The following is a 13,094-nucleotide window of genomic DNA, read 5'->3' on the forward strand; positions in this document are numbered from 1 at the left end:
TCCCATGACTCGACGTATGGCACGCGAGGAGTTTCCAGCACTCCCGGTGCGCCCGGAGGTGCGCTCGGCCCCTTCCCCAGCTAGACCTAAAAAGGCTAAGGCGAAGGCTAAAGGGTCGAAATCTCGGGAGCGAACAGACGCTGGTCCATCTGCTTCGACAACGGCTGCCGCTGCAACACCGAGTGCCCCGATTGAGGCACCGGTGGTAGCGGCGGCAGCTGCGGGCCCCTCGGAAGAGTCCCCGGCCCAATGGACCGAGGTCGTCCGCCGAAAGGCGCCGAGGAAGACGGCACCGGTGCCTGCCCCAAAACCGGTAAAGAAGGCCCCCAAGGTTGTCATGCCCCGCTCCACGGCTGTTGTTGTAAAGCTAAAGCCGGAAGCGGTGTGCAGCGGCTCGACATACAGTTCTGTCTTGCAAAAGGCAGAGCTGTCCATCAAGCTGGACGATTTGGGTATCGGCCCCCTCAGAATCAGACAGGCGGCTACAGGAGCCAGGGTCATAGAGATCCCTGGCTCCACCAGTCACGAAAAGGCGGACGCGTTGGCCGCCCGCCTTTCCGAGGTTCTCGCGGAAGAGGTGGACGTTTCCAGGCCCCTGAAATGTGCCGATTTTAAAATCACGGGCCTGTCTGACGCTGCGACGGTGGAGTCGGTAAAGTCCGCCATCGCTAGGGAGGGGGGTTGTCTCTCCACTCAGATATGGGTGGGAGAGATACAAAGGGGTATGACGGGCACGGGCTTTGCCCGCATGAGTTGCCCTGTGACAGCGGCTAAAAAGCTGGTGTCACTGGGCAGTATTGCTGTTGGGTGGAGTAAAGTCATGCTCCACCTTGTTGACGCACGTCCCAAGCACTGTTTTAGATGCTTGGGAATGGGACATTTTGCTGCGTTGTGTCCCCCATCGATGAAGGACCGCAGCAATTTGTGCTACCGCTGCGGTCAATCCGGACACATCTCATCTGGGTGTGTGGTAGCAAAACCGAAGTGTGCGGTCTGCTCGGATGCAGGCCGCCCAGCGGAGCACGTGATGGGGGGTAGATCCTGCAACCCCCCACCGGTTCGTGGGAAAATTCGCTCCTCCTTGATAGAAGGGAGGGGATTGGCGTCGCCTGAGGCCCAAATGTCTGACTAATGCCTGGACATTTGGGTTTTCTTCAGGGGAATAGTAATCACTCCGCCGCGTCTCAGGATCTCTTCCTGCAGGCGATGGCGGAGTGGGATATTGATGTGGCGGTGTTGGCGGAGCCCTATTGTGTTCCTCCTCAGCCTCATTGGGCTGGGGATGATCAGGACTCCGTCGCCATTTCAGTGAGGCCTGGCGCTGGCCCTCCCCTCATACCCAGAATGAGGGGTCCAGGTTACGTGGTGGCGGTTTGGGGAGAATACGCCATAATCGGGGTTTACTTCTCTCCAAACCGTGATTTAGCCGCCCTGGAGCAGTTCCTCGATGCTCTAGGGCCGCTAATTAGAAGGCTAGCCCCCCTTCCAGTGATAGTGGCAGGGGACTTCAACGCCAAGTCCTCGGCGTGGGGTTCCCCTGTCACGGACCCGAAGGGGAGAGAGGTGGAGGAGTGGGCTTTGGCCTCGGGACTGTCCCTTCTCAATACAGGAACAGTCCCGACCTGCGTGCGGCGGACGGGCGGTTCAGTGGTGGACCTGTCGTTCGCTACTCCCGCCGTCGCGCGCAGGGTGGAGAGGTGGAGGGTAGTGACGGAGGTGGAGACACTCTCGGACCATCGCTACATACGGTTCGAGGTGTCTTCGGCCTCCGCATCGAGTCCAGCATCGCGCTTCAGGGGACGTAGTGGGTTCCCGCGTTGGGCTCTCTCAAAGCTCAACCGGGAACTAGCGGAGGAGGCGGCCATCGTCGGCCGTTGGAGTCTTCCGTCCTCTGAGGGAATGGGGGTGGACGAAATGGCTGGCTGTTTCGGCAACGTGCTTACTAGCGTTTGCCGAGCGGCCATGCCTAGAATGCGGGGTCCCCCCCCACCCCGGAGGGCAGTCTACTGGTGGTCGATGGAGTTGGCCGAACTTCGCGCCGCCTGCAATGCTGCGCGTCGCGCGTATACTCGCAGCAGGCGGCGCCGTCCCCAGGATGAGGAGCGTGATGGCCGGCTGTATAGGGTCTACCGGGCGAAAAGAGAGATCCTGCAGCTGGCCATCAGTCGGGCCAAGGAGCGAGCGTGGCTGGAGTTGGTGGAGGGGATCGACAATGATCCCTGGGGCCGACCGTATAAAAGGGCGCGAGACAAACTCCGCGCCCAGTCGGCCCCGCTGACGGAGACACTGCAGCCACAAGTGCTGGGGAATATTGTCCGGGAACTGTTCCCGGACCCCCCAGTAGGATTCGCTCCTCCACGAATGGCCCCGCTAATGCTGGACTCGGTGGTGGAGGATGTTCCGCCACCCGTCACTGACGCAGAAATGGAGGCGGTTCTGTCCCGCCTCCGTAGTAAGAGGAGGGCGCCCGGTCCGGACGGGGTGCACGGGAGGGTTTTGGCGATAGCCCTCGTGCACCTCGAAGATTCGCTCCGGGAATTGTTCAACTGCTGCCTACAGAGCAGACAGTTCCCGGAGGCTTGGAAGAAGGGTCGGCTCGTCCTTATTCCGAAGGGCGGGCGACCACCGGACTGTGCGTCGGCGGTGCGACCGATCGTGTTGTTGAACGAGGTGGGCAAGGCTTTTGAACTTATCCTTGCCTCCCGCCTCGTTCAGCATTTGGAAGAAGGACCCGGGCCCAGGCTGTCTGACAGTCAATTTGGGTTCCGGGCCGGTCGGTCGACCGTCGACGCCCTAGGGCGCCTAAGGTCAGTGACGGGTGATGCGGAACGTCGAGGAGAGGTGGTGGTGGCGGTGTCGTTTGACATCGCCAACGCCTTCAACAGCCTCCCTCACAGCGTAATACGGGAGGCACTAATCTACTTCGGTGTGCCCCCGTATCTCGGGAGGCTGTTGAATGCGTATCTCTCCGATAGGGAGGTCGTGTACGAGGACGGGTCGGGGTCCATAGAGTGGTTGGAGGTCGAATGCGGCGTCCCCCAGGGTTCGCGTCTGGGTCCGGACCTTTGGGACGTCGGCTTTGACTGGGTCCTGCGGTGTGCTCTTCTCTCGGGCATGGTGCTCGTCTGCTATTGCGACGACACCTATGCCCTGTTCCGAGGGAAGACCTACGAGGAGGCCGCGCGGCTGGCTGAGGTGGGAGCGTCCCTCATCGTCAGCCGCATAGAGCGGCTGGGGCTTCGGGTACGTCTAGACAAGACCGAAGCCCTACTCTTCCGCGGACCCGGGAGGAGAGGACCCCCACCCGGAGCACGACTCCTTATCGGAGAGACGGAGGTCAGGATGAGTCCGACGCTAAAATGTCTTGGACTCATTCTTGACGGGAGGTGGACCTTCGGCCCACATTTCCAACAGTTGGGACCGAAGGTCGTTAGGGCGGCGTCAGCGCTGGGCCGGCTCCTGCCTAATATTGGAGGGCCCAGCGAAGCCTGCAGGCGGCTGTACTCCGGAGTCTGTCGGAGTATAGCCCTGTACGGTGCCCCGATTTGGGCGGATTCCCTCACCGCTCGCAATAAGGCCCAGCTGCGAAAAGCGCAGCGGGTCATTGCGGTGAGGGTGATCAGGGGGTACCGTACGGTCTCCTGGGCGGCAGCAACTGCCCTGGCGGGAGACCCGCCGTGGGAGCTGGTTGCAAGGGTCTTCGCCGAGTTGCACTTCCTCGTTTCAGAGAGGAGGTTGCAGGGCGAAGGCCTGCAATGGGAGGAGCTCCGGCGGGTCCGAAGGCTAGGAGAGCAGTGGCTGCTGAGGAGGTGGGGTGAGGACCTGGCGCAGGCCCAGTACGGTCAACGTACTGCTGAGGCTCTGCGTCCAGTTCTTGCGGCGTGGATGCGCCGCAAGAGAAAGCCCCTCACCTTCCGCCTTGCACAGGTACTCACCGGACACGGATGTTTCGGTGCGTACTTGTGTAGGGTCGCCAGGAGAGAGCCAACGCCAGCCTGCCACGACTGTGGCGCTGCGGAGGACACGGCCCAGCACACCCTCGAGGTGTGCGATCGTTGGGCCGTGCAGCGCCACGATCTCGTGGCGGTGCTAGGTGGAGACCTCTCACTTCCGAGCATGGTGCGCTGCATGCTCGAGAGTGACGAGGCTTGGCAGGCGGCGGTCTCTTTCTGTGAAATCGTCCTTTCACAGAAAGAGGCCGCGGAGCGGAACAGAGAGGATGACCCTTCCTCCCTTCCGCTCCGCCGGCGTAGGACGGGAGTGCGGAGGCGTCGCTATGCGAACCTCCAATAACTTCCGTCCCACGGGGCTCCGGGTCAGGATGGGTACCTGCCCGGCTTAGCTAGTCCCGGCGTCGAGGGGAACGCTTTAGTTTGCCTAAGCATTCCCTAACTTGGTGGAAGTCCGGTCCCTTGTGAGGTAGACCGGCCGGTCGTGGAGGGAGTCCTGTGTTAGACAGATCCAGGACATCCCTCCGAATACGGCTGAAGGCAACCGCAGGTGGTTTTAGAAAAAGGTTAGGTTAGGTTAGGTTAGGTTAGGTTAGGTTAGGTTAGGTTAGGTTAGGTTAGGTTAGGTTAGGTTAGGTTAGGTTAGGTTAGGTTAGGTTAGGTTAGGTTAGGTTAGGTTAGGTTAGGTTAGGTTAGGTTAGGTTAGGTTAGGTTAGGTTAGGTTCCCCCCGATGGTTGCACGCCTTGTCGTGGCGGTGGGGCTTAGTAACCGCGGCTTGGACAACCGCGGTGAAGCAAAGAGGCAACCAGGGCCGGCCGGTGTCGCCGCCTGGCCCGAGGAGGGCGCTCCCAGCGGACTGGAGGAGTCCGCTGCGGATGCGCACCGAGGTGGGGCCGCAGAGGAAGAGGCAAGTAGGTATTACGGTGCGCCGCTTGCCCTATCCTCTGCGGCCGAGGACGGATCGCGGGGGGGGAGGCATTGTGGTAGGTTGCCGCTTTCCCTACCCCCCCCCCTGCGAGCTGGCGGGGCCGTTCCGCTTGAACGGCATTGGTGGGGCCGCAGAGGAAGAGGCAAGTAGGTATTACGATGCGCCGCTTGCCCTATCCTCTGCGGCCGAGGTGTGGTCGGTGGCAGAGCCACAGACCTGATCTGCCACATGGCCTCCAAGTAGCAGACTCGGGGGGCGTCTGTTACAGCCTTGGTGGGGGCCGAGGAGGAGGGCGCATATGTTGTGCGCCCATCATGGAGTCTTCGGGCCGCTGGCGGGGTCGCAGATGTGTGTATCGTTCCTGTGGCCCCGTCAATATGCGGCGTGGCGGAAGATGGGGGGGGGGTTTTAGTGGGTATACCGTGGTCTCATTAGCTACGGGAGTCCCACATAACCGCTCGGGTCGCCCCCTGCGCCTGGGTGGTATGCGTAATGCATTTCCCCCTCCGGAAGAAAAAAAAAAAAAAAAAAAAAAAAAGGTTAGGTTAGGTTAGGTTAGGTTAGGTTAGGTTAGGTTAGGTTAGGTTAGGTTAGGTTAGGTTAGGTTAGGTTAGGTTAGGTTAGGTTAGGTTAGGTTAGGTTAGGTTAGGTTAGGTTAGGTTAGGTTAGGTTAGGTTAGGTTAGGTTAGGTTAGGTTAGGTTAGGTTAGGTTAGGTTAGGTTAGGTTAGGTTAGGTTAGGTTAGGTTAGGTTAGGTTAGGTTAGGTTAGGTTAGGTTAGGTTAGGTTAGGTTAGGTTAGGTTAGGTTAGGTTAGGTTAGGTTAGGTTAGGTTAGGTTAGGTTAGGTTAGGTTAGGTTAGGTTAGGTTAGGTTAGGTTAGGTTAGGTTAGGTTAGGTTAGGTTAGGTTAGGTTAGGTTAGGTTAGGTTAGGTTAGGTTAGGTTAGGTTAGGTTAGGTTAGGTTAGGTTAGGTTAGGTTAGGTTAGGTTAGGTTAGGTTAGGTTAGGTTAGGTTAGGTTAGGTTAGGTTAGGTTAGGTTAGGTTAGGTTAGGTTAGGTTAGGTTAGGTTAGGTTAGGTTAGGTTAGGTTAGGTTAGGTTAGGTTAGGTTAGGTTAGGTTAGGTTAGGTTAGGTTAGGTTAGGTTAGGTTAGGTTAGGTTAGGTTAGGTTAGGTTAGGTTAGGTTAGGTTAGGTTAGGTTAGGTTAGGTTAGGTTAGGTTAGGTTAGGTTAGGTTAGGTTAGGTTAGGTTAGGTTAGGTTAGGTTAGGTTAGGTTAGGTTAGGTTAGGTTAGGTTAGGTTAGGTTAGGTTAGGTTAGGTTAGGTTAGGTTAGGTTAGGTTAGGTTAGGTTAGGTTAGGTTAGGTTAGGTTAGGTTAGGTTAGGTTAGGTTAGGTTAGGTTAGGTTAGGTTAGGTTAGGTTAGGTTAGGTTAGGTTAGGTTAGGTTAGGTTAGGTTAGGTTAGGTTAGGTTAGGTTAGGTTAGGTTAGGTTAGGTTAGGTTAGGTTAGGTTAGGTTAGGTTAGGTTAGGTTAGGTTAGGTTAGGTTAGGTTAGGTTAGGTTAGGTTAGGTTAGGTTAGGTTAGGTTAGGTTAGGTTAGGTTAGGTTAGGTTAGGTTAGGTTAGGTTAGGTTAGGTTAGGTTAGGTTAGGTTAGGTTAGGTTAGGTTAGGTTAGGTTAGGTTAGGTTAGGTTAGGTTAGGTTAGGTTAGGTTAGGTTAGGTTAGGTTAGGTTAGGTTAGGTTAGGTTAGGTTAGGTTAGGTTAGGTTAGGTTAGGTTAGGTTAGGTTAGGTTAGGTTAGGTTAGGTTAGATTAGGTTAGGTTAGGTTAGGTTAGGTTAGGTTAGGTTAGGTTAGGTTAGGTTAGGTTAGGTTAGGTTAGGTTAGGTTAGGTTAGGTTAGGTTAGGTTAGGTTAGGTTAGGTTAGGTTAGGTTAGGTTAGGTTAGGTTAGGTTAGGTTAGGTTAGGTTAGGTTAGGTTAGGTTAGGTTAGGTTAGGTTAGGTTAGGTTAGGTTAGGTTAGGTTAGGTTAGGTTAGGTTAGGTTAGGTTAGGTTAGGTTAGGTTAGGTTAGGTTAGGTTAGGTTAGGTTAGGTTAGGTTAGGTTAGGTTAGGTTAGGTTAGGTTAGGTTAGGTTAGGTTAGGTTAGGTTAGGTTAGGTTAGGTTAGGTTAGGTTAGGTTAGGTTAGGTTAGGTTAGGTTAGGTTAGGTTAGGTTAGGTTAGGTTAGGTTAGGTTAGGTTAGGTTAGGTTAGGTTAGGTTAGGTTAGGTTAGGTTAGGTTAGGTTAGGTTAGGTTAGGTTAGGTTAGGTTAGGTTAGGTTAGGTTAGGTTAGGTTAGGTTAGGTTAGGTTAGGTTAGGTTAGGTTAGGTTAGGTTAGGTTAGGTTAGGTTAGGTTAGGTTAGGTTAGGTTAGGTTAGGTTAGGTTAGGTTAGGTTAGGTTAGGTTAGGTTAGGTTAGGTTAGGTTAGGTTAGGTTAGGTTAGGTTAGGTTAGGTTAGGTTAGGTTAGGTTAGGTTAGGTTAGGTTAGGTTAGGTTAGGTTAGGTTAGGTTAGGTTAGGTTAGGTTAGGTTAGGTTAGGTTAGGTTAGGTTAGGTTAGGTTAGGTTAGGTTAGGTTAGGTTAGGTTAGGTTAGGTTAGGTTAGGTTAGGTTAGGTTAGGTTAGGTTAGGTTAGGTTAGGTTAGGTTAGGTTAGGTTAGGTTAGGTTAGGTTAGGTTAGGTTAGGTTAGGTTAGGTTAGGTTAGGTTAGGTTAGGTTAGGTTAGGTTAGGTTAGGTTAGGTTAGGTTAGGTTAGGTTAGGTTAGGTTAGGTTAGGTTAGGTTAGGTTAGGTTAGGTTAGGTTAGGTTAGGTTAGGTTAGGTTAGGTTAGGTTAGGTTAGGTTAGGTTAGGTTAGGTTAGGTTAGGTTAGGTTAGGTTAGGTTAGGTTAGGTTAGGTTAGGTTAGGTTAGGTTAGGTTAGGTTAGGTTAGGTTAGGTTAGGTTAGGTTAGGTTAGGTTAGGTTAGGTTAGGTTAGGTTAGGTTAGGTTAGGTTAGGTTAGGTTAGGTTAGGTTAGGTTAGGTTAGGTTAGGTTAGGTTAGGTTAGGTTAGGTTAGGTTAGGTTAGGTTAGGTTAGGTTAGGTTAGGTTAGGTTAGGTTAGGTTAGGTTAGGTTAGGTTAGGTTAGGTTAGGTTAGGTTAGGTTAGGTTAGGTTAGGTTAGGTTAGGTTAGGTTAGGTTAGGTTAGGTTAGGTTAGGTTAGGTTAGGTTAGGTTAGGTTAGGTTAGGTTAGGTTAGGTTAGGTTAGGTTAGGTTAGGTTAGGTTAGGTTAGGTTAGGTTAGGTTAGGTTAGGTTAGGTTAGGTTAGGTTAGGTTAGGTTAGGTTAGGTTAGGTTAGGTTAGGTTAGGTTAGGTTAGGTTAGGTTAGGTTAGGTTAGGTTAGGTTAGGTTAGGTTAGGTTAGGTTAGGTTAGGTTAGGTTAGGTTAGGTTAGGTTAGGTTAGGTTAGGTTAGGTTAGGTTAGGTTAGGTTAGGTTAGGTTAGGTTAGGTTAGGTTAGGTTAGGTTAGGTTAGGTTAGGTTAGGTTAGGTTAGGTTAGGTTAGGTTAGGTTAGGTTAGGTTAGGTTAGGTTAGGTTAGGTTAGGTTAGGTTAGGTTAGGTTAGGTTAGGTTAGGTTAGGTTAGGTTAGGTTAGGTTAGGTTAGGTTAGGTTAGGTTAGGTTAGGTTAGGTTAGGTTAGGTTAGGTTAGGTTAGGTTAGGTTCCCCCCGATGGTTGCACGCCTTGTCGTGGCGGTGGGGCTTAGTAACCGCGGCTTGGACAACCGCGGTGAAGCAAAGAGGCAACCAGGGCCGGCCGGTGTCGCCGCCTGGCCCAAGGAGGGCGCTCCCAGCGGACTGGAGGAGTCCGCTGCGGATGCGCACCGAGGTGGGGCCGCAGAGGAAGAGGCAAGTAGGTATTACGGTGCGCCGCTTGCCCTATCCTCTGCGGCCGAGGACGGATCGCGGGGGGGGAGGCATTGTGGTAGGTTGCCGCTTTCCCTATCCCCCCTGCGAGCTGGCGGGGCCGTTCCGCTTGAACGGCATTGGTGGGGCCGCAGAGGAAGAGGCAAGTAGGTATTACGGAGCGCCGCTTGCCCTATCCTCTGCGGCCGAGGTGTGGTCGGTGGCAGAGCCACAGACCTGATCTGCCACATGGCCTCCAAGTAGCAGACTCGGGGGGCGTCTGCTACAGCCTTGGTGGGGGCCGAGGAGGAGGGCGCACGTGTTGTGCGCCCATCGTGGAGTCTTCGGGCCGCTGGCGGGGTCGCAGATGTGTGTATCGTTCCTGTGGCCCCGTCAATATGCGGCGTGGCGGAAGATGGGGGGGGGGTTTTAGTGGGTATACCGTTTTGGTCTCATTAGCTACGGGAGTCCCACATAACCACTCGGGTCGCCCCCTGCGCCTGGGTGGTATGCGTAATGCATTTCCCCCTCCGGAAAAAAAAAAAAAAAAAAAAAAAAAAAAAAAAAAAAAAAAAAAAAAGGTTAGGTTAGGTTAGGTTAGGTTAGGTTAGGTTAGGTTAGGTTAGGTTAGGTTAGGTTAGGTTAGGTTAGGTTAGGTTAGGTTAGGTTAGGTTGGGGGCGATACCGGTCCGTCCACGTCGTGTCCCTGGGCACCTCCCCCGTGCCATCGTGAGCTTTTTCACGGTGACACGGGAGGGGTGGCTGAACGCCGGTATGGGCGTGTGTTTGTGTGTGTGTTTGGCTGCGCCCACAGTGTGACGAAAGGGCCCGCGACCCGGGGTGTCGGAGTAAGGAAGTATGGACAGTCGTGATAAGCAAAGTATTCTCCGGGTGGGTCCCGGCTCCTCAGGAGCCGGAGAATCCCATGCGCCGTCTTCGGACGGTGGCCGGCCCTCGTATACGGAGGGGCCACTTATTACGAGGAAGGACGAGGGGACCGCTAAGGCGGCGAAGAAGAAGGGTGAAGGAAAGGGAGGCGCTAAAAAGCGCGCAGACCCCAAACCGGTGGTGCTCTTAACCCCACTGGAGAGGGATGTGCCTATTGATGGAGACGCCGAAGAAGGCGCCAAGAAGGGCGCGGATCCCAAGCCGGCGCACCTAACCGCGCCGGCTAGGGAGCCACTCACGGACGAAGACGTAGACTTCTCAAAGCCGCAGCCGAACGCATTGCTTCGGCTTAGGGATTTGATGAAGAAGAAGGAAGCGAGGGGTGATACGGACGGTGTAAAGAAGGAGTACATTACGTACGTCCTGGCCCGTGCTCGGGCCAAGCGAGCCGGCTATACATCGTACCCCGATATCAGCACAGACGAAAGCGAGGACTGTTACTCGGCGTCCGGCAGCAATATGTCGCTGGACGACGTGGGACTGCCCGCACCTACCGGACGGACAACGCCTATCAAAAGGCGAAAACTGGTTGAAGACGAAGCAGGGCCGTCTACTAGTAAGGAGACGGCACCTGAACCAAAGCGAGGACGTGGCAGGCCACCAACAACCGGCCAGTACGTCGGCTACGCGAAAGCGCAGGCCGAGTACAACCAGAAGAAGGAGGAGGCCATCCGGCTGCAGGCCGAGGAAGAGGTCGCCGAAACAGCGCAAAGGGCTAGGAGGACGTGGAAGAACGCCAGCTCCGCTCTCGCCGCGCTCCCCGCTTCATCTCCCGCGCGAGAAGAGGCGTTGGAGAGGACGGGCGCTGACATGGCCAAAACAGTGAAGGAGGCGTTGGAGACCATTGAGATGATCGCCAAGAAATCCGCTAACCTTAAGGGCACTTTTCAAAAGTACCTTAGGGAGTCGGTGTCGACCATCGCAATGGTGTTCGACGAGATGAGGAGTCGCTCCTCTTCAGAGGAGATACAGAGGCTCGAGGCCCAGAATGCGCGTCTCGAAAAGCAAGTGGCGGGCCTACGCCAGGAGCTGGACGAGATGCGCAAACAGACCTCGCAATCTGCCGGAGGAGACATGCGCGAGCTATTGGCCGAGGTCTCCCGCGCGAACACGGTGACCTTCGGCAATATGCTGAACGCCAGGCTGGCCGGGCTGGAGGACCGACTCTTGCCGGAGCCGAGACGAAGGCCCTCGCTGGCGTCGGACAGGACTTGGGGTGAAACCCAGAACGCCGTCGCGAGCGCGGTGGCGCCGACCGAAGAAGAGTTGCCGGGACCCTCTCTCCCAAAGGCAAAAGGGAAACCGGCCAAGGCGAAGAATACTCAGCCGCCTGTCGGTGCAGCGGCCCCGCAAGAGGCCCCTGCCACATCGACGGCGCCTAAGGGCAAAAAGGCCCGCAAAAAGAAGAAGCGGCCTTCACTGGCTGCTCAGGAGGCGGCACAGGGGGGAGCGACCATCGGCTCCCCTAATACAGAGACCCCTTGGACCAAGGTGGGTCCAAAGGGTAAGAGGAAGAAGGGGGCGGCTACACCATCTAAAGCCGCCCCGAAGAAGAAGAAGAAGAAGCCGAGGCTTCGCGTCCCCGCCACTGCGGCCGTCGCTCTCACCATCGACGAGTCGGCCGTGAAGGCGGGTTTGACGTACGCCAAGGCCATCGAGACGGCCCGGAAGGCGGTGAACATAGCGGATCTCGACATCCCGCAAGTCCGCTTCCGCCGGGCCCGAACTGGAGGGCGCCTCCTCACTATCGCCGGTGAGGGCGCAGAGAAGAAGGCGGACGCCTTTGCCGCGAGGCTCAGGACCGTCCTGCCTCTAGAGGTGAAAGTCGGGCGGCCAGCTGCATGCGCTGAAGTGCGTATCGCCGGCCTTGACGACTCAGTGACGGCCGCCGAAATAAAGGAAGCGGTCGCACTCGAAGGAGAGTGCCTGGCCGGCGATGTTCGGGTGGGGCCAATGAGAGAGGGGCCACGGGGGGACGGGTCGTGTTGGATCCGCCTCCCAGTCGCAGCCGCCAAGAAGCTCTCGAGCTCTGGGCGGTTGCGGGTTGGCTGGGTGTCGGCGGGAGTGACGCTGTTGGCCGCGAGGCCGACGCGCTGCTTCCGCTGCCAGGACACCGGCCACGTGGCTGCCAAGTGCCAGTGCCCGGTGGACCGTAGTGGGACTTGTTTCCGCTGCGGGAAACCGGGGCACAAGGCGGCGGAGTGCGGGGCTGCGGAACCTAACTGCGCCCTGTGCGAGGCCGCTGGCAGGGCAGAAAGGGGGCACGTGCTGGGCGGCAGAGGATGTCCATCTGCCGTGAAAAAGCCGGCCCCCCGAGAAGAGAAGGCCCCGTCCAGGAAGGCTCGGCAAAAGCCGAAGCCCAAGGGCGCGCGGGCTCCGCCCGTCTCTGCCGCTATGGAGACGGAGGCCTAGACCCGCGGGCGGTGATCGGGGGATCCCCGCCCGCATAAAGGGTCCCGAGAAGACAGCCCCCCTATAGCCCGGGGGGCTCTCGGTGAGGTCAGCGGCTCAAGCCGCTCGAAGAAGGAGCCGGTTGCGGCAGCGCGCTGGGAGGGGCGGAGATGTAGTCGCTCCGCGGTTCCCGTCCCTCCCGCACTAGGCGCATGACGAAGGGCTGGGGGGGTTTTAGTGGGTAGACCTCTTGTAGGGAGTCCCACATACCCCCGCCCCTTCCCCCGAGGGGGCGGGGGATACGCAAAGTATTTCCCCTCCTAAAAAAAAAAAAAAAAAAAAAAAAAAAAAAAAAAAAAGGTTAGGTTAGGTTAGGTTAGGTTGGGGGCGATACCGGTCCGTCCACGTCGTGTCCCTGGGCACCTCCCCCGTGCCATCGTGAGCTATTTCACGGTGACACGGGAGGGGTGGCTGAACGCCGGTATGGCGTGTGTTTGTGTGCGTGCTTGTTGTTGTATGTTTGGCTGCGCCCGCAGTGTGACGAACGGGCCCGCGACCCGGGGTGTCGGTGTTAGGAAGTATGGACAGTCGTAATAAGCCAAGTATTCTCCGGGTGGGTCCCGGCTCCTCAGGAGCCGGAGAATCCCATGCGCCGTCTTCGGACGGTGGCCGGCCCTCGTATACGGAGGGGCCACTTATTGCGAGGAAGGACGAGGGGGCCGCTAAGGCGGCGAGGAAGGACGAGGAGGCCGCTAAGGCGGCGAGGCAGCGGGCCATCTTGGCTGCGTTAGGAGGAGGAGGGGACAGCGCGAAGAAGCGCGATAGCCCGAAGCCGGCGCCCATTACCGCGCCGGCGGCGGAGCTTTTAACGGACGAAGACATCGACTTCAGTCAGCCGCAGCCTAACGGCGTTGAGCGGATGCTGAAGTTGATGCAGAAGAAGAAGCTGAGAGGCGACAAGGATCTTC

The 13,094-nt window shown here is 56.4% G+C and overlaps 2 protein-coding genes across 2 annotated transcripts in view; both read left to right on the plus strand.

The window, feature by feature from the left end:
• LOC121729598 overlaps positions 1–1,132 on the plus strand; it is a 2,223-nt gene extending 1,091 nt beyond the window's left edge. The window contains exon 1 of the mRNA XM_042118159.1: positions 1–1,132. This exon is cut by the window's left edge and continues 1,091 nt beyond it. Within this exon, the coding sequence (XP_041974093.1) occupies positions 1–1,132 (1,132 nt within the window).
• Positions 1,132–2,374, plus strand: LOC121729599. The gene is made up of 2 exons (XM_042118160.1): positions 1,132–2,298; positions 2,345–2,374. The coding sequence occupies exons 1-2, from the start codon at positions 1,132–1,134 to the stop codon at positions 2,372–2,374; spliced, it is 1,197 nt and encodes a 398-aa protein (XP_041974094.1).
• The last annotated feature ends 10,720 nt before the right edge of the window (positions 2,375–13,094 follow it).

This window comes from Aricia agestis, chromosome 8, assembly GCF_905147365.1.
Source record: "Aricia agestis chromosome 8, ilAriAges1.1, whole genome shotgun sequence".
In the NCBI taxonomy this organism is placed as follows: domain Eukaryota; kingdom Metazoa; phylum Arthropoda; class Insecta; order Lepidoptera; family Lycaenidae; genus Aricia; species Aricia agestis.

Coding starts and splice junctions, on each gene's coding strand:
- LOC121729599 (XM_042118160.1), top strand. CDS start 1,132: ATGCCTGGACATTTGGGTTTTCTTCAGGGGAATAGTAATCACTCCGCC. Junction 2,299..2,344: donor CGGAGACACTGCAGCCACAA/GTGCTGGGGAAT, acceptor ACCCCCCAGTAG/GATTCGCTCCTCCACGAATG.